General features: G+C 40.9%; 1 protein-coding gene across 1 annotated transcript; it reads right to left on the reverse strand.

Moving 5' to 3' along the window:
• Window positions 1-14,492: 14,492 nt before the first annotated feature.
• Window positions 14,493-17,023, reverse strand: c2cd4a (C2 calcium dependent domain containing 4A). The gene is made up of 3 exons (XM_054777057.1): window positions 16,834-17,023; window positions 15,933-15,990; window positions 14,493-15,862 (listed from the first exon to the last, which is right to left on the reverse strand). The coding sequence occupies exon 3, from the start codon at window positions 15,831-15,833 to the stop codon at window positions 14,505-14,507; it is 1,329 nt and encodes a 442-aa protein (XP_054633032.1). The 5' UTR covers window positions 15,834-15,862; window positions 15,933-15,990; window positions 16,834-17,023; the 3' UTR covers window positions 14,493-14,504.
• Window positions 17,024-19,647: the final 2,624 nt, after the last annotated feature.

Consider the following 19,647-nt stretch of genomic DNA (forward strand, 5'->3'; position numbering starts at 1 on the left):
CTGCTTTTTTTCTACAAATTTAAACATGAATGAACATCCTCCGAGACTGGTGATTCCATAATTTTTGCCAGGGGTTGTAAATGGGGCCGCTTGGAGGCTGAGTGGTTAGCGCACAGTCAGGAGATCGGGAAGATCTGAGTTCAAATCTCCGCTGGGCATCTCTGTGTGGAGTTAGCATGTTTTCCCCGTGCGTGCATGGGTTTTCTCCGGGTACTCCGTTTCCTCCCACATTCCAAAAATGTGGTTATTTGCATGTTAGGTCAATTGGTGACTCTAAATTGTCCATAGGTATGAATGTGAGTGTGAATGGTTGTCTATATGTGTCCTGCGATTGGCTGGCAACCTGTCCAGGGTGTACCCCGCCTCTTGCCCGAAGTCAGCTGGGATAGGCCCCAGCATGCCCCCGCGACCCTAATTAGGATGGATGGATGGACAGCCCAAGCTACTGGACTGGCAGGAAGGCAACCACATATGAGAGCATATCTACCGTAACCAGAGAGAAGGTATTGTACAAATATGCGGTACTTACTACTTGTGGTAGTTTACTACGTTTCTCTATGTTTCAGACCATACATGATGTAATCATCTCATGTGACCTGCCAATTATAGTGGTTGTTAGAGAGAGTTAGGGCTCTCCCTGCTGGCCGTTTGCTAAAACTTGCAGGATCTGCAATTTATTTATATATATATACAGTATATATATATATATATATATATATATATATATATATATATATATTTTTTTTAAAGAAGACTCCTTCCTTTTCATGAAAAGTACAGACGCCTTGTGGCCTCCTTCTCAAGGATGTTTCCTGGCGGCCAAGGAGACTTGAGAAAAATGAAGCCCCACCAAAATAAACCTGTCTTGCAAGATGCATGCGCTGTGAGCCTAAATTGGCCTATTTAAAGGAATAACCACAGACAGCCTTTGAATAATATTGACTTGCAAAGCATGCTGAGGTCAAGGACAGCGAGCTATACCAAGAGCTAGTTGGCATGAGAGTGATGGAAAGGACCACCAGTTATATTTCAGAGTTGCGCAAAGTAAAAAGTCTTGGCTATTTGTTACTGGATATGGAAAAATATTAGAGGGGGTAAGCAGAAAACATTTTTCATAAGCCTGCGGTCCTGTTATACAAGATAAAAATTGGCATGCTTACTCTTTGTTTCACAATATTATTTGTATATATTTTTGTATAGTATTTACATTATGTAATATGTGTAATAATGTCATACTTGTAATGTAAAGATGTATAAATATCCATCCATCCATACATTTTCTGTACCGCTTGTCTTCACTAGGGTTGCGGGCATGCTGGAGCCTATCCCAGCTCTCTTTGGCCAAGAGATCGCCAGCCAATGACAGGGCACATACAGTATAGACAAACAACCATTCCCACTCACATTTACACCTGTGGACAATTTAGAGTCTCCAATTAACCTAACCTGCATATTTTTGGAATGTGGGAGGAAGCCATAGAGCCCAGAGAAAACCCACATACACACGGAGAGAACAGGCAAACTCCACACATATTACAATGATCAATTTCACAAAATATTATTTTTACAATTTTTTATATGTATAATATATTGTTGTGTGTGTGTATATATATATATATTTAAAAATATATATTTTTTGATATATTATTTTTGGGTTGATATTTTTATATGAATTACGGTAAATGATTAATAAAATTGTACAATTCTTTTAATAATATTGCATGTTTACATAAATTATATCTACTACTACCACTAATAATAATCATCATCATCATTATTCTGACAGCAATCCAAGCAAGCATCCGATATCTTGCGGTGTGAGCACCTTCATTGTGTGCTGCTGATCTATTTTTACAAGCACTTATGATCACAAGAATTGCGCACTTGAGAGGTAGATAAAAATATTACAGCAAGCTGCAAACGCCTGCTATTGTACCAGTGGAGTACCGCGTTGTGTTAGCGCCTGTATCCGGCCAATGACATTTTATTAAATATATAATTATGTCCTTTGATGTAAGATGGCAGATGAGCAGAAGTGCTGTTGAAGTGTCTTTTGTAAATAACAGGATGTGATATATGCATTCTTTCATCCTCCACACATACGATATTGGTCAAAACGTAAAGCTTTCTCGACGATAGTGGAATATTTATTGAACATAAACAGAGAGTATTTGCTGCTTGTCTGTCTGAATCATTGCTGTCTTGCTGCAAAGCCCTGCGTACAGCCAAGCACGCTATCCATATTCATGTGATTCTTGCCGGAAGGCATTGGTGTCTACTAAAAATAGCATAGTGAGAGGAAGGGTCTCACACTGTGTTTCCGAACATGTATGAGGTCCCTGTGATTGCTTGTGCACATGTGCCTCGATGAGGAGCGCATACTTCATATTAATCGGTGAATAATTACGCTAGGCCAGAACACAATAGAAAAGGAGCATCCTTAATTTAGTTCATATGTCTTGCATGTGTATGCATGCGTCATTTCACATTATATGTGCATATGTATTTATACTCAAAACCGATTAATACATGTGTTTAGAGTTACTAGAAAGTAATAAAAAACCTTTTTGTCTTCTCCAAGACAAAATTATGTGAGGACTGCGTTAATAGAGATTGACCAGCAGGAGGCAGCACAAACCAAGCTTCATGTGTAATGGTTCAACTAACACACATGCCTCCATGACTACAAGTATAACAAACCAGCGTTGTTAATACATTTGCTGTCTATATGTTAAGTGTGTTTATATTTTTCACATTAAATGTCTATGTTCATCAACACATTGACAATGCACGTGAGTCAAGTACAGGCAGACTAGGCACAATATATCCAAAAAGAAGCCTTTGAAAAAAGAATAATGCTTGATTTTCTGCTGTCAGAATAGTAAGTACGGTTACATGCACTAAAACAATGAATTGTTCTTTGAATTCAATTGAAACCATCTTTTTAACACGCATGTAACCACCTTGTATAGATCATGGTCGACTTTTCAAAGACTGGATTAACACACCAAGATTATGCAATTGGACGCTGTCATGGGAATTTTTTCTACTGGCTTCAAAATAGACCAGACAAGTTCTTTGAGACTATTGTGAGGTGCAATTTAAAAAAAAAAATTAGGATGCAAGGATGGACGGACTGCTCCTAGAGAAAAAGTCTAACTTCTTCAGGATGGAAATGTTGCTACATAGGATGTGCAAATGTGAGAGGAGGGGTAATCTAAAACGAGAGGCTAAAGTTATCTTAAAATGCAGAAGGCTGTTGAGTCTGAGCATGTGAAGGACTTGTTCTGGAGACGAGACCTCTAGGCTTTGAGAAGATCATCATAGGAAGTCTGTGTGACATTAATATGTATCCTAGCAGAAATACATCTGTATATTAGTGCAATTATAACTACACTCGTTCCTCGCTACATCACGGTTTGAACATCGCTCCCTCACTCTATTGCTTTTCACAACTGTATTAATTAATAAATGATCTCTGTTTTGTGGTTGAAAAATATTGAAAGACAATGCATATGTAGTCTTCTGGTCATTAGGCATCAGTCGTGACACAAAACATTGATGAGGCATGAGATTACGTTACCTTACCTTAACACTGCATGGAGTCTGCCATTGCATGCCTGACATGATAAAGTGCAAAAAAGAAAACTTCTTACTTTGTCCTTGTTCCCCACTCCATTTGAAACCCTTTCTTAAGTTTAGAATAAATAAATTGGAGGCCAGATTCAAGATTCAAGAGTTTTATTGTCATATGCACAGCAAAACAGGTAGTTAAACTATGCAATGAAATTCTTATTCTGTTCATTCTCCCTCAAAAAAAAAGAAAACACAAGCAAATGAATAAGAACAGAAGAAACAGTATTAACAATAAAAACAACAAGAAACAATTAAAAGCAACAATAAGATGTTCAGTGTTATGAGTGTGTGCGTGTGTTGCGTGCGGCATGTGTGAGTGCTTCGTTGAGAAGCCTGATGGCCTGTGGGTAAAAGCTGTTTGCCAGTCTTGTGGTCCTGGACTTCAAACTCCTGGAGCGTCTGCCTGACGGTAGGAGTGTGAATAATGAGTGTTGTGGATGTGTGCTGTCCTTGATGAGGTTGTGTGTTCTGCGTAGGACTCTAGATTTATAAATGTCTTGCAGTGAGGGGAGGGCTGCCCCAACAATGTTCTGTGAGGTCTTGATCACCCGCTGGAGTGCCTTCCTATCTTGTGATGGACAGTTATCGTACCAAACAATGATAGAGGCGATAAGGACACTTTCGATAGTGCATCTATAGAAGCAACTGAGGATTTTGGGTGACATGCCAAATTTCCTCAGTCTTCTCAGGAAGTGCAGCTAACTAGTTAGCTGGCTAGCATGATATGCTTAAAGCCGTGGCCGTGCCCTGTGTCCCTGCAGTGATCCCATAGACAAGAATAATAGGAGTCTAAAGGTGATTATAGGGGTGTTATTTCATGTCTACATGGCTCTAATAATGGTAAAAAAAAATACTTATTTAGAAAGTCATAAACAAGTTTTCTATACTCTAACTACATAAATATTCCATGTATTAATATTGAATCCTACTTCGCATTCACTTATCGCGATCGGGTCTGGAATCAGTTAATCGCGATAGATAAACGAGGGACGACTGTATTAGTAAAATCAAATGAAATAATGGACACAAAAAATGTTATAAGTGCAATAACAAACCATATTTTCACAACAGAAACGCCTGTCTCCACGGTGAGATATAACCCGCAAGCAGATCAGAAATACTGTATGTTTATACTGTATCATGAGTATGTTCATGTCTTTGTTTCCTCGATAATGTTTTCCGTCAAGCGTTTAGATTTCGTACTTCATTTGATGGTCCATGAACACACCACAGTGTATGTCATGCGAGATGCAAGAGTGAAACTCTATAACTTTCTCCGAAAGCTGCCACTGGTGCATGTAAACGGGGACTTCACATTCATGTGCGAAAATGGGAGAGGCCGATTTATTTGGGGAACCCGACTAATGTAGTGCATGTAAATATACTGTGTGTGCTTCTGTTGTCTACATAGTGTAAACATACTGTAAATTGAGTCAGTCTTTAATGTAATGCAATGCAAGTCTGCAATGTCTCATTTTTGACACTCTTAAGATAACCACTGTAAATAATAGGACATAAAAACAACAAAAACACTTGTACGATAATGCTGGAGTTTTACAACTTCGAATGCAAGTCTGCTTACGTAGATTCCTGTGTACGTGCTTCTTTTCACTCCTCACTTTGGTCTTCTCTTCATACCACTTCTTGAGGCTGCTCATTCTTTTGGAAGAACGCCAAAGAAAAAGCAAAACAAAGGTGGAGTTAATGTTAATATTTGCTGAACGGAGGGTAACGCTTTACAGTAAGGTAGACAAAATTACAGTAGTTAATGAGGAACGACCCTACCTAACCCTAACCACTACTCACTACTTCCTCATTAGTTCTTCATTAGTTCCTTAGTAACTACTCAAAATGTATGTGCCTTAGTCATTAGTTTGTCATTAGTTCTTTATTAGTTCTTCAGTAACTACTGTATTTTTGTGTACCTTATTGTAAAGTGAGACCAAACGGCGCTTGTATGACGTCATGCATTTTTCCTGAAACTTGTAGTCATAATCCATATTGTCCGACCTTACTGACATTCAACTTTAAAGATTGCACTTATTTTGTTGCATCATAGGGCCAAACACTGGTATTATGGAGTGCAAAAAATTTTTTTTCAGGATTATGTTGCAGTTGTTTCGTTATGACATGGATTACCTTATGTTTTGGCTTATGGCTGTGGTCTTTTTCTCAGTTGTATCTCATCCTGACAAATACATTTGAAGTGGATTCTTCAAAAAAAAGCAAAGCACTGAAATGTAACAAATATGTTGTTGGGAACTATTCTGTCCCGGATAATTTACACACTGAATTACACAAGCCTACAGGAAGTGTCTCAAAGAGTATGCAGGCCTGCATTAATGTGGCAAAGATGCAGGTCACTTCCTTAAAAAAAAAAAAAAAAAAAGCATGTGAAGCGGCTGTTGTGCCTGAGGCAGTACTCTTGATTCTTGAAAACCGGACATGGAAACTGTAACAATGAGATCTGTGAGATGGGAGAGAATAAAGCACTGATTGAGTGGGTGTGTAGTAGCCGAAATGGACCATCAACTCTACGGTATGTAATCAATATTGCGCTCTTTCATGTTCTACACAGAGCACCATCAACAAAGATGTGAGTTAAGGACCACATGTCCAGCATTCTATGAGCCCGCATTAAAATGAAATCCGTCTGCAGATAAAGTCTGCTGCATGTAGGCGGTCACATTTATGTACAGGCAGTTACAGAGATGGACACATATCAGACAGCGTTTAAGATGTTTTATTCAGCTAAGAAGACAGCTGGACATCCCTGATGCACATAGTCCCACTGGGACATACGTTTCACTGACCTTCACGATCAGTAGGTTTGATTCTAGTTTCAAACATGCTTCATTTATTGCTTCATTTATCTCAGCCGATGAATTGACACACAGAGCTGTTGTGTTGATCCCCTGCATTCATTTAAACATAGACTGCATAAACAGTGGAGTGTGCACACATGCAACCTCACATGGTGGCTAACACGGGACCTGCTGGCATCTCAGCTGTGTGGCCTTTTCAACTCGCTGCATGGGGCTCGTATTTCCAGCTGTGGAAAATATGCTCAACTATACTCTTTTAAGAGGGAGTCTAGAACTGTAATTCAACAGCTGCTTCCCATGTGACAATAGCCACTTAAACTCAGAAAGTAACAATGGATGCCATACATCTAATACCAATCTGTTACACTGGTAGCAGTCAGTGGAAACTCTCATACAATTTGGGAACAGAATTGTAAGAAATACTGAGAAAAACCTCAGCATACCTCATTGAGCTCTCTACAGCCAACCCCAAGGACAACTCTGTGTATTTGGAGATAGGTCAGAGAAGTGTTACGACACTCTATTGACCCACTCCCCACTTGTTTTGAAAGTGATTTACAGCAATTTAAATGTCTTAACACAATTAAAGAATAATTGTTAGCGCAGAGGCCTTCCTTCTTACAGTAGTTCCTTCACATCCCAACCAAAAATCAGTGCAAAGCCTGTGTCCATATGCTTTAAGCCCCGGTCACACCGCCCGAACTTTGCTGTAGCGTTCCCGGAGCGGTGAAAAAAATTCATCACGGCTCGTAACCGCGTACCATCGTTTAACAGAAGTTGGCCCCCGTTAAGGCAACGCCGTATACACTTGGCTACCGCTGATGGTCCCTCCTAAAGCTCTGAAAGTTTTGAGCTGCACAAAATATTGCGAGCGGTAAGAAGCGGGCAAGTTCATCACGGCTCCAACAACGCCCAGTCAAAGTTTGGCGCCGGTAGACGGAAGTCGTGGACGCTTGGGTCCGCTCGGCCAACGCAGAAATCTTGAACGCTGGACCACTGCTGCTTTGCCAGCTTTGCCCGGGCGGTGATTAAACGTTGCACAAACTTTGATGGAGTGGCTGTAAGCGTTTTACGAGCGGACACGGGATTGCTGGAACGGTGTCAGGCGTTGAAGCAGTGATGAAGCAGCAATCCATTGCGGTGATGAACTTTGGTTTGGCGTTGGTATGGTCCATTAGTCTGTTGTGGCATTGCTTTGACATTAGCACCCTCTGCTGTACAGTTGCTGAAAATGCTTGTGTTCAGCCAATTCCTTTATAATTTATCTGACTGCTGTGTGTCTGTATTTTCACACAGTGAAACGATCTCTATATACACTGAAGCTAACCTAAGCTTCCATTAAAACATTGCAGATGATGTAAAATACAATAAAACGTTGGAGTTTATTCAAATTCAATGCAGCAATGCAGCATTATGTGTTATATGTACAATACATGGATCACTGATCCGCACGCACAGAACGCCGCTCTATCAACGCCCGCGTCACCGCTAAACCAACGTTCGCTACCGTTAAACCAACGCTAAAGCAACGTCAGCTTCAGCGGTGCACCGCTAGGACAACGCCCGTGTTTTCGATATTTTTTTTCCCATTTTGTGCGCGGTTACGAGCGGTGACCGGGCCTTAAATAACCATTCAAAAGACATCTACACTGTAACAGTCCTTAGACATTTGTCAGAGTTGTTCATCCTTTACAAGCGGACAGTTCTTCCTTCATTAGATCTAAACGTACGTTGTGCCTGGTTTATGAAAATAAAATGACTGGCTGTAACACAAAAGTGAATGGGGAGTTGTCAGAGTAGCAGAAGTAGATATTTGAAGGACAGTTCGGGCAATGGATGGAGTTGAACATGGTAGCACAGTTGTACCAGTACATACATGGAGAATCTCATTATGTTCAAATTCGAAGAAAGTGGACTTACAAGGTTATCATTGGACAGCAATAATATTATCTGAATATACAAGTAGCACTTGAAACACACAAACAGGAGTATCACGGATCAATGTACGTGTCAAATAAAAGCATGTCACACATGAAAGGCAGGATCTCCATGGTTTCCCCCCCCGATGCTGGGCCTTGTTGCCATGGATTGGATCGGATCGGGAGGCGCTGCTGAATGAAGGAAAATCACAGACAAGACGAGCAGACTCATGATGAGATATTATTACCACCCACTTTTTGCTGACGTTAAAACCCAATGACCAATCCTCCTAGTCACGCGTCTTGATGGGCATCATGAGGAACCAGGCAGGGTTGCAGGAGTTCAAACGTCACGACTCTGTTCATATGAGTGTGATTAAATTAGAGGAGGTCCGGGTACAGACTGTGTGTGGTTGTTATGTACCAAACAGTCACGCTTGGACTCTATTATAGCGCCTAAGGGGAGCGAGTGGGTGGTGCTGTAGAGGGCAGGTGCACAGATACTACATGCAGATACAACATTACCATCTATGTCCAAACACATAGAATCTTCCTGTCAATGTTTACAATAATACATCAACACGTAAGCCATTTTACCTTAAAATGACAGCTTTCAACTAATTGTGTTGGCACGTTCACTTGTTTTGGGGAGTGCAGAATCATTATCATTGCCACGGCAACCCCCAGATCACCTCTCTTTTATTGTCAAATGTTTAGTGTGGACCTACACCAAGGCTGTAACATCCTTAACATGTCCATCTGGTTAGTTTTGTTGAAAAAGGTGTTGTAAGTGTTGCTCCCACTTGGTCCCAATGCCCGTAGACTCCAAAAGCCAAAACTTTGTGGGTTTTTCTTTGCTTTTTCTCCTAAAGTTGAATAAATTCCCTTCCGGATCTACAGCTACTTCCTGTAGAAAACCTAACTAACTGTATGAGCAACTATATGTCATATTTTTAATTGTCATACGGTTTAAAAATATGGTAACCATTATTAAAACTCCCCCACCATTTTAATTACAAGTGACAGCGATTATAGCGAGACTTTACTGCTTGAACTCTTGAATTTTATGCAACGTTGGGGCCTGTTTTTCTTCAGAAATTTTGGTCAAGCTCCACACTGCCTTTTGTCCCACCACAGCCTTTGGTGCATTGAATTGAAAAAATAAAACAAGACAATCATTTGTTATTGTTCTGATTGTCCAGTTAGGGGTCCCCCCCCATCTTTTGTCTCTATATTTGCTAACAAGTTGTATCTACAGTATCTAATCTCATGTACTGTTCATCTGTGAGCATCAAAGATACAAGACAAACTTACTTCCAGCCAGAACACTTTGCGAGTTGACAGTAAAGTTCATTGTTCAATTATGTGGACACAGATGATTGAAATGTTTACTTCCCTTATGCCAAAAAAAGAAAAAGAAAACACAAAAATAACTGAAATAACTGAAAAACAGACAAAGGTTATCATACAGATGTACAAATGTACTAAAAATTAACAAATGAAAATCAGTCCTTGCTTTTGAACTGTGGTTTAGGAGAACTTAAAAAAATAGCCTGAACAAAAATGATTGGACCCTTAAAGGAAAACTGCACTTTTTTTTATTTTGCCCGTCATTCACAATACTTACGTGAAAAATTCACACACGTCTTTCTGTTTTCTGTGCACTGCAAAGATATGAAAACAGCTAAAAAGAGGCAGCTAAGAATGGGGAATAATGGGAGGCGACTATTCATAATGTGACCTGAATATTAACCAAGCTATAGCCAAATTTTTATTATTATTATTAACATTGTTATGCCAAAGAACTGGCGTAGTGACACCTTCCCACACCACACTGGCTATCTGCTAGACGGCTAGCCACTAGCTTCACCACACACTCGCTCAGAGCACCTCGCTCAACACGCCTCAGGCCACTACAGAAACTTAAAGTTACATCCCGCCATACGCGCTCCTACGTGGTGGCTATGTGCAAAATGGGGAAAATTGCAAGAGACATGCACATTGCCCGCGCAGATTTTCAAACCCAGAGACAGCACGCAAAGCCCGTAGGAACAAAATTGGGATGCAAATTATTTTCTGCACGCAAAACCTTACACGCAGCCATGTTGCAATGGCAAGACAGAGGAGGAATGCATGTGTCGCAAGTTTAAAAGTGCCCGGCCACGGCGGCTGCTTCTCCAGTGGCGGGCAACTCCTACAGCTGTACACTCTGATTCCCCCGACCTCACATAGCAGATTCGACATTAATGCACCTTACCCGGCCACGGCGGCGGCTCTTCCTGCTGTGCACTCTGGTTCTCCCGGTCACAATAGCCGTAGGTGCCGTTGGAATCCAGTACGCCCAACTTGCAATCAAGGTGAGTGGGCTGCGCGAGCCTCATACGATGACCACACGCCGCACTCACAATCTAAAAGCTACCAACGGAGGGCGAGTGGCAAGCACGTGGGTGTCACGAATCACTTGCTCCATAAGTACGACACAGTTGCAACCCCTCTGATGCTCTACATCCTCTACTTGCTGGCTACGGCCACCAGATTTCCCCCCAACTGTCTGCCACTGCTGCTGTGTTTTTGTTTTTTTGAGTTTGGAAAAGTTAATGTAAGGTGTAGCATTCGCTTCTATGTTGCTACAGTATGTGAAATCGATGCGTCCATGAAGGATGTTCTGGTAATGCTTAAAATGACCAAAGTACGGCAAAATACTGTAAGTATTACATGTTATCATGAATGTACCTGGCATTAACCTGGAACCAACAGGGCAAACAATGCAGAGAAAGGCCTAAAACACTTAGAGAAGGAGCACAGAACAAGAAATGAAAAAGATGAGAGTGACATGGACCCAGCTGGAGACGATGGCATCAATGGCCTATGAAAAGAATCTGAAATCTGAATCTGAATTCTGAAAGGAATGCAAAGGCTTGAGTACTGTAAGTGGTACGTAAGTATGTCTGTCTCAGTCATGCATGGTTTTATGTCCTAAACCTGACTTATGACGCACTTCTAATGTTGTATTGTGTGTTTGCTTGTACTAATCAGCTAAATCCAGTGAACTGAACATCATGTTTGCCAATTGAAGAGGGGTGACCATAAAAAGTGATGTCATGGTGCTGAAAAAATAACTGCTCAGGCTGTTGACATCATGGAATATTTTGTAATTGGGTCAAATTGTGTGGCGCTTGTTTCTGTTCTGATTTTGTTATGTGTGTATGGTATTGATCAGCAATATTGCATACAGTGAATCTCAGTGTTTTTCCAAAGTAAACAGTATTGATGTACCCAATGACATCATGGCTTACAAACATTCATTGCACTAAATGTCAAACAGCTTGCCTTGAGAACAGAAGGTTGATTGAATCTGTTCTGTATGTTTACACTGGCATTTTAAGTGATGTGTTTAGAGAACCTGGTAAAACATAAGCCCTGATAACTGCACAGGTTTGCCCAGCGTGGTTTGTGTTGGGAGTGGATTATCAGACGTGTGATATTGTTTGGGGAGGAGCCAAGCTGGTTCTACTTGGCATGGAAATATTATCCAGTCATTTTCTACAGAGCACAAATACAATGACTTTTCAAAATATGCCTATAAAAAATCTAAATATAGTTGTTGACACTTCCAGCTCATTACTTTGTAAATATGCATTAGTCGTGGCAAAGGCATTCAGGTAAAAGAAGGTAACTAAGCAACTGTTTTCAGCACTCCAGATTAAGCCAGTGCACTTCCCTTGTTGTGCATTTACATTTATGACGCACAGATGTTTCCTGCGCATAGCACAATATCACCTTTCATGATCACGTTTAAGTGACCACACATTGCCCTTTAGAAACAAACACACTCCCGAGTTGTTTATGTCTGATTGTTGCCATGGTTTTGGAATATTGTGCTGTTAAAGTACTTCAAAAAGAAAATCACATCTCTGAAGTGTCTAAACCTAATTCATTTTAGGCAACATAATACTTTAATTGATATTAAATATGTCAGTTAGGTTATTAAAAAGCAACATTGTTACCTTAAGTCCAGAAATAAGTTAACCACTGTTAATAGTAACGCCTCAAAACAATAAAAACATTTCAAAGCAAATGGCAAGGTGAGTTGCGTTGCAAATACACCTTTTGCAGATCATTTTAAAGTGTGAAAAGAGGTTAACCACTGTTTACAATACTGTAAAACGTAATAAAAACAACAAAAGAGTCTACCTTAACTTCGATAAGTGGCAATCCATATGGTGATGCTGTTTCTTTTTCTGGAAATGGTGTAACAAAAAGGCCAAAGCCAAGTTCTGGTGGACGGTTGTATCACATAACATCATACATGACAGCGGTTTAAAGGCAAAAGATTTGTTTTTTCCTCCATTTTTCCCCAAAATGTTGGTTCAGTTCAGAATTCTATTACCGCAGGAGCACTTTGTGAGGTTACATTGTGTCGTCTTTTATTAATTGGGCATACAGTTTTTAATGATGTAGAACTGCACCATGCAACCACAGTGGTAAACCTACTGTATTGTTGATTTGATACCTCACAGGCTTTTTAAAGGCTTTTAGCAGCTCTTACATTGCATCACATTAGCATCTACTGGTGTACCTTGTATTACGGCATGGAAACAGCAGCCTTCCCATGCCTAATTAATGCCATCTAAAGTTAAAAGTAGTTTGCCACGTGTTGCTTTGACTTTGCAAAATGACAGCTTTAGGTGTGCGCCATGATCCCAATGTTTACTGTGCTAAAACCGATATGAGGAAATCCCTTCAGATCCTATCAGTGGTGGACCAGCAAGATGAATCACAGGTAATTCACATTTATAACCGGGCATTTTACAGCTGAGTCAACACTCAGCACAAAAGTGTCCAACAGTATCCGCCTCCTCACGTAGGACCCGAAAACACACATCCTGTTCAAAGAGCTATTGTTGCGAATGCATGCTGACTTGTTTGTGTGGGATGTATTTTCTTTTCTTAGTCAGTTACATTGTATCTATTGCAGTAACACAAAAGCTGATTTACTTGGTCGCATATACAGAAAGACAAGCCCTTATTTCCATCACAATGGCTGAAGCGGGATTGCGGCTCTTTGTGGCTGCAGACGGAAAAGTGGATCATGAGTTATATGTGTCCCTTTTCTCAAGAGCATAATCCAAAGTGTCAAATCTGGACTGAAATATTTGCATGACAAAATGTATCATTCTAGGCTCCCAATCAGGATATTCTTTTGTATGACACGTTTGGCCAGCAATGGATATTTACAAGCAATAATCACATTATGCTATTTCATTACAGAGTGCTGCACTTGTCACTCCCCTCTATCACAGCATTTCCGAGCCCTGCGGGAAACCTATTAATCTTTAACCAGCAGCTATAGTGGCAGCTTTTAAGCCTGCTCTTTATTGCTACAAGCTGCAGGATATGTTCAGTGTACATCAGGATCTGCGGCTTTGGTTGGTTGTTCAAACATATAGCATAGATACACTTTGTTCCCTGATTATAGAGAGGAAACAACCTGGTTATATTCTGTATTTCCAGGCACAATATTGCTTATTAAGTCCATTATTATGTCAACATGTTCCACCCTGTGAAAATGTGTCCAACTCCGGCAGGTGCGATGCAACCTACTCTATAGTGTGTGACCTACCAAGTTGTTGTCATTGAATAGAACACTAATTGCTCCTTTTTATTTGCTGTGCTAAAAACGAAATGCATAAGCAACTCCGCTCAAAGGTTTCTGGTTTCGAGCAATATTTTTAATCAGAGGAAAAGGTCAGGATGAAAACAACAGGCTTAGGAAGAAACATGATACGATTGTTGTTTCATGTAAGGACTGGTGGTGCTGGGGCCGTTTTAGCATTGATAACTATAAAAGTGGATCTTAAAAGTTATTTTTTAAATTATTTTATGCTAGTTTATGGCTAAGCTTAACTTTGTGGTAGCTGTGCCTATTTTTTAAAAGTCAAACTAACGACAGATTTGTTTTATGCTTGATTAATGAACTTTGCCAGAAAAACACTGAATTACATAAAAGCAAAATTGGTGGTTCTCATGATTTATTCATTATAAAATGGCATATTACATTGCAACAAATTGAAAATAAATATTAATTATAATAATAATAATAATACATGAAAGTACGAATGGTTTAGAGTGTTACAATGGTGCAAAGAGGCAGATCACAACTGCCCAGCAGATAGTCTCTTTTCAGGGTGGACATTTTGTTGACCACTTTAAAGCGAAGGGAGCGCATATTGAGGTCTTCCTCTGAGATGTTGTCGAAAAAGAAATCTTCATTGAAGATGGGATTGCGGCTCTTTCGGATGACGGTGCTGCGTTGCTTCTGAACTTTCCCTGGAACCAGCGACAGGCTGATGCTGCAGTTAATGATCTTGGGATCTACAGAGAGAGGGTACAGGCCCTCTGCGCTGATCAGTCGGACACGCAGTCTTTGGTTGTCCGGGCAGTACTCATTTGAGAGTCTCAGGCTGCCGTTTTTCCCAATGGGCACCATTCTTTCCTTCATTACCCTCTCCCTGTGCAGGGTCAAGTCCATGGGGAAGATAGTAGGGGGTGCCAGTCTACAGCAACTGGGGAAGCCCTCTGCTAAGCCCTCTGAGGCCCTCCTCATCACGTTGGGGCTATTGTCTGTGGAGCTGCCTTCATCTGTGGACAGGGAATTATTCCTGGAGACCATGGCCTTCCTCATGTTCCGTGACAGCAGCAGTTCATGGCTCAGTGCCTTGAAGAGGGACGACTTGGCGGGGCATCTGGTCAGCAAGGGCGAGCTGAACGGGGATGACTCTGTAGAGGATGTTGTATCACTGTCCAGAGTGCCCTGCCAGTTGAAGTTGTGTCCTCTCGGGGCAAGCCTGGAGGACAGAGTGTTGAGGCTAAAGGAAGAAGGGGAAGACGAAGGGGGTGGGTTGACTCGGGAGCATGTTGTGGACCGGCTCCTGGGAAGCAGCAGGGGAGAGGAGCCTGGATCGGCATGGAAGAGAGACTCCTTCCTCCTGGTGTGGGGGCTTTCTAGTAAGGTGCAAAACCCATAGCACGTCTGTGCTCTGGCCATATGAGGGAGTGACAAGGCGGCCTGGCTCTGGGGATCCGCGTTGGTCGTCTCCTCGTCACTGCAGCCATCATACGGGCCCTCATCCACACTCTCCACCTGGATGATGTGCGCGTTCACGGCCTCATGCTGTGTCACCACCGTATCGGGCTTCTCGCAGGGGCTCTGTTTCACAAGACGGGAAGGTCTGTCCGAATTCTTTAGCTCCTGCATGGATGGGATAGTTGGAGGGATGCAGAACTCTGGAATGTTGTCAGGGGTGATGACATTTGGGAAAAGGGAAATCCTTTTGGGTTTGTCCAATTTTTCCCCAAACATTATGTCTCCGATCTTAAAACTGAATTCTGTTGATGGTACAGGCAGGATGGAGCTCTCCATTGACACGCGGATCTTCTCCACAACCCACATAGATGTGCTGACAAAATTCAGGAAACTCTCTACATTTAGAAGAGAACATTTGTCAGCATTAACGGCAAGTGAAAATGTCTTGAATAAAAGATTTCTTACCTTGTCTTACAAAGATATCCAACAAATCTTCTTGGACAGGACTGACTGAAAGCTCCAGCTAAAAGGTCAAAGTATAGTAAAAAATGAAGAGAGTCTCTTTTCGACAACAGACAACAGCTCTGGATATTAAAGACCAGAACATCTGGGTCTGTTTGAGGGAAGCAGACAGGTTAAATCAAGCAGGAAACCAGTGAATGTAAAACACACCCCCTGCACTCCTCTGGCTGGATCCTCCCTCTCGCTTCGGCCCCCGGTTGCCATGGAAACACCCCACGAAAGCACAACAGAGCTTAAAACTCATGTTCTGTTGTTTCCCAAAAATGGCAAAGACCATGAATATAATAGGGCGAGCCCATAATGCTGTATGTATTTTGTATGTTTTGTATGTTTGAAGACTCTTACGTAGTCCAAACTGACCTTTGTGTGACCTATGCAGGGTTAAGAGATGCAATGCAAACAGTAGATTAAAAGCTGTGCAGTTCTACAACACTAAAACAATAAGATGTGTAGCATTAAAAATAGTGCCTACTAATAACTGTCAAAACAAGGCCTTTTATGTTTGCAAAGGCAGATTTATTTCTGGTATTTCATCTCAACTAATTGTTAGGTGGACCGAATGTCTTGGCCAGTAAGGTATAATATAAATATGTCATAAAATATGCATATTGTACAATCTGTACACGTCTTATCATTTTAATTCGGAAATGTTAATGTTTTAAGTTTTTATTTACATTAACAAAAACAATTAAAATCAAAGAAATGTATTGCTAATGATAGCAATAAAAATATATGTGTTTTTTTTGTTTTGTTTTTTTACAATTAGATGTTAGCTAATGCAGCAAAAAATACAAAATAATCATGAGTGGTAATACGTTTGTATATAACCAGCAGGTAAACACACCGTATATATTCTCAGTCAGTCAGTCATCAGAGATTCAGTCAGAGTCAGAGATTTAGTGAGATCTTCATCAAAAGATTTTTAAAAAATGATTTAAATGTACGTGCATGTAGTTGTTGCTTTCGAGTCACAAAGAGGTATTGGCAATATTGCCCTCTTGTGGTGGGACAAATAGCAGCTGTGTCGAAGTGAATATGTGTGCCAGACGGTGACTGGATGAAAAATACAAAAACGAATAATAATATAAAGCAAATATTAACATTTGTCCATTGAACTGTACTATAAATGTGTGAGTTGGATCATGGCACCTGCCAGTGTGTGTTTGTCAGCCTGTCGCCAATAATATAACGTCCCAGAAGCATTTATTATGCACCATGACTTTCTACAGCCTGTGCAATGTCTTAATATAACCGTGACATCATTCTTTTTTGCTAATCAGACAATAAAATACATCTAAATGTCATACAAGAGGCACCTACAGTACCATTGCATGCTGAAGGAAGGGGGCGGCGCGTGTGAGCTGGAAGTTACTTGTCACCAGGGGCGGACTTACCATTAAGGCAAAGTAGTCAATTGCCTTAGGCCCCAAACGAGTAGGGGGCCCCCAACCAGCTGCCCCCACCCCAACCAGCACGGGCCAGGGCCACCACTGCCAACGGCAGCCGTATATATTCATGTATAAGTATGTGAGCATACTAAACAAATAATAAGAAAACCATCTGAAAGCTAAATTCATATTACCTACCCCCCCTCTCCCCCACACTATAATGGACTGTTCCATGATGACGGCGGTAATGCGCCTTTGTGAGAAGCTAAGTGTGAAGCTACTTAAAATTTACCAGAGCGGGTTTGAGAACAGGAAACGGCGAGAGGACGCCAAAAAATATATTGCCTCATTGTCGAAGGTCTGAAGATTCTTCACGGTGTCGGTAGAAAAAATGTCAACGAGCCGGCGCTAACTACTGCGGACTGTGAGCCGAGTTCCAGTCCTTTACCGGATGCTGAGTTTGGGACTGCGACACCTCATGTGTGAAGTCCAGTGAGGAGTTACAGCAACAAGTAGGACTTTCTCTCTTTGACATTTATTCAATGAAAAACATGGACAACAATATGGATGGACTTCAACAACATAATGAGCATCCACATGATGTATTTGTACAAATATGAAAAACCTCCATTTGACTTCTCTCCTATGGAAGGCATGGAAATGGTAAGAAAGTGTTTATGTCTGTTTATTGTATTAATGAAATGGTAATTATTTAGACATACATATTTTGAAGCACTCTACACTTTAGTTGCTTCACAGTATTCATGTCTAAATAATCTCTGTCACACATGAACACAAACTCTCCCGGTTTCTATCTCACACACAAACATAAGTCATCTTTGCAAACAACTGATTTCTCCCTTTCTATGCCTTCCTTCTGACACTGTGTATAGTTATGACTGTTGGCATATATTGTTTAGTAATTGATTTAGTTATATTGTATTTGTTAATCTTCACCCTCAATACATACACACAGTCTCTTTCTGTCTGAAACACATGCACACATCTGTTGTGATGATATCTGGGTTGTTTTTGTTGAAAAATAAATATCTGGCATTTTCACGCCGGTTTTATATCTGAAACTTCAGTTTCTCATTCTGTTCACCCTGTATTAATTTAGTGCAAGGTTGTATATTGGTAGGGGCCTTTGAGGCTGCCTTTCCTGCATTTTTGTGTTAAAAGAACATATGAAGAGGGCCCCTGGCTGTGTTCGTCTTAGGCCCCAAAATCTGCCACTGCTTGTCACTGACATCCATCCACAGAGGAAAAGCCAGTGTTCTTGCTTTTTTTCCCCTTGATCAGACTTTTCCAACAAAGTATCAGAACATTTCCTGGAGTTCGCACCTCCACCAAAAAAAAGTCAGCAGAGGACAAGGTTCAAGTGGATGAAGCACTAAAGCACTGAATGACATTTGCATCAATGTAATACAGTACCAGGAAAGTGGGGGAACTTCTTAGAAATGTTTTCCAGGACATTGAGAGGAAGTGAAGGGTGCTTATGCAGGCTTATCAAGAGTTTGTGGACTGAGAGGATTTCAATCAAAGAGGTAAGATGAAAAATGCATCCATGTATTTACTATACCACTTATTTTGTTTCAGGTCAAGTAAGAACTGTAGCCTATCCCATCTGACTTAAAGCGAAAGGCAAACTACAGTACATCCTGCTCTGATCATCATAGGGAATGTCATAAATGGCAGCTGTATGAAGGTCAACAATAAGATACCGTATACTGTGTATGTCAACTAGAGGGTTGGATGAAAGCCAAATATACACTTAAATATTACGTTATATACACAGTTATATTAATATAGAATGCATCCTGATGGGATGTGTAATGGTACACACTGCTGCCTTTTGTGCAGACAACGCAGGTTTGATTCCTGGCCAGGGACTCAACACTCAGCCATTGGAGATGTCCAGTGGCTGTCCCAAGCCGAGACAAATGGTTTCATCAAGAAGGGCATCTGGCGTAAAACTAAGCCAAATGACTTAGGTGATTGACTTGCTAAGGTGACCCTTGATGGGAAAAGCTGAAAGATGAAGGAAAAAAAAATATATATTGAATACAATTCTGTCTCATTTTTTAACACTAATAAGAGCTAAATATTTCCGAAGGATTGAATATTAACTTCGTTTACTGTGCTTAAAGAGGTCCTTCCACAGATGTGTCATGGCAAGAGATGGGCAAGTCGGAGGCTGATGGACCGACAGTGTAAATACAAAAACAGTAAGGAATGGTACTTCGAGGGCAGTATCTTCACCAAACCAT

Source organism: Dunckerocampus dactyliophorus, chromosome 5 (assembly GCF_027744805.1).
Source record: "Dunckerocampus dactyliophorus isolate RoL2022-P2 chromosome 5, RoL_Ddac_1.1, whole genome shotgun sequence".
NCBI classification, from domain to species: domain Eukaryota; kingdom Metazoa; phylum Chordata; class Actinopteri; order Syngnathiformes; family Syngnathidae; genus Dunckerocampus; species Dunckerocampus dactyliophorus.

Coding starts and splice junctions, on each gene's coding strand:
- c2cd4a (XM_054777057.1), bottom strand. CDS start 15,833: ATGTGGGTTGTGGAGAAGATCCGCGTGTCAATGGAGAGCTCCATCCTG.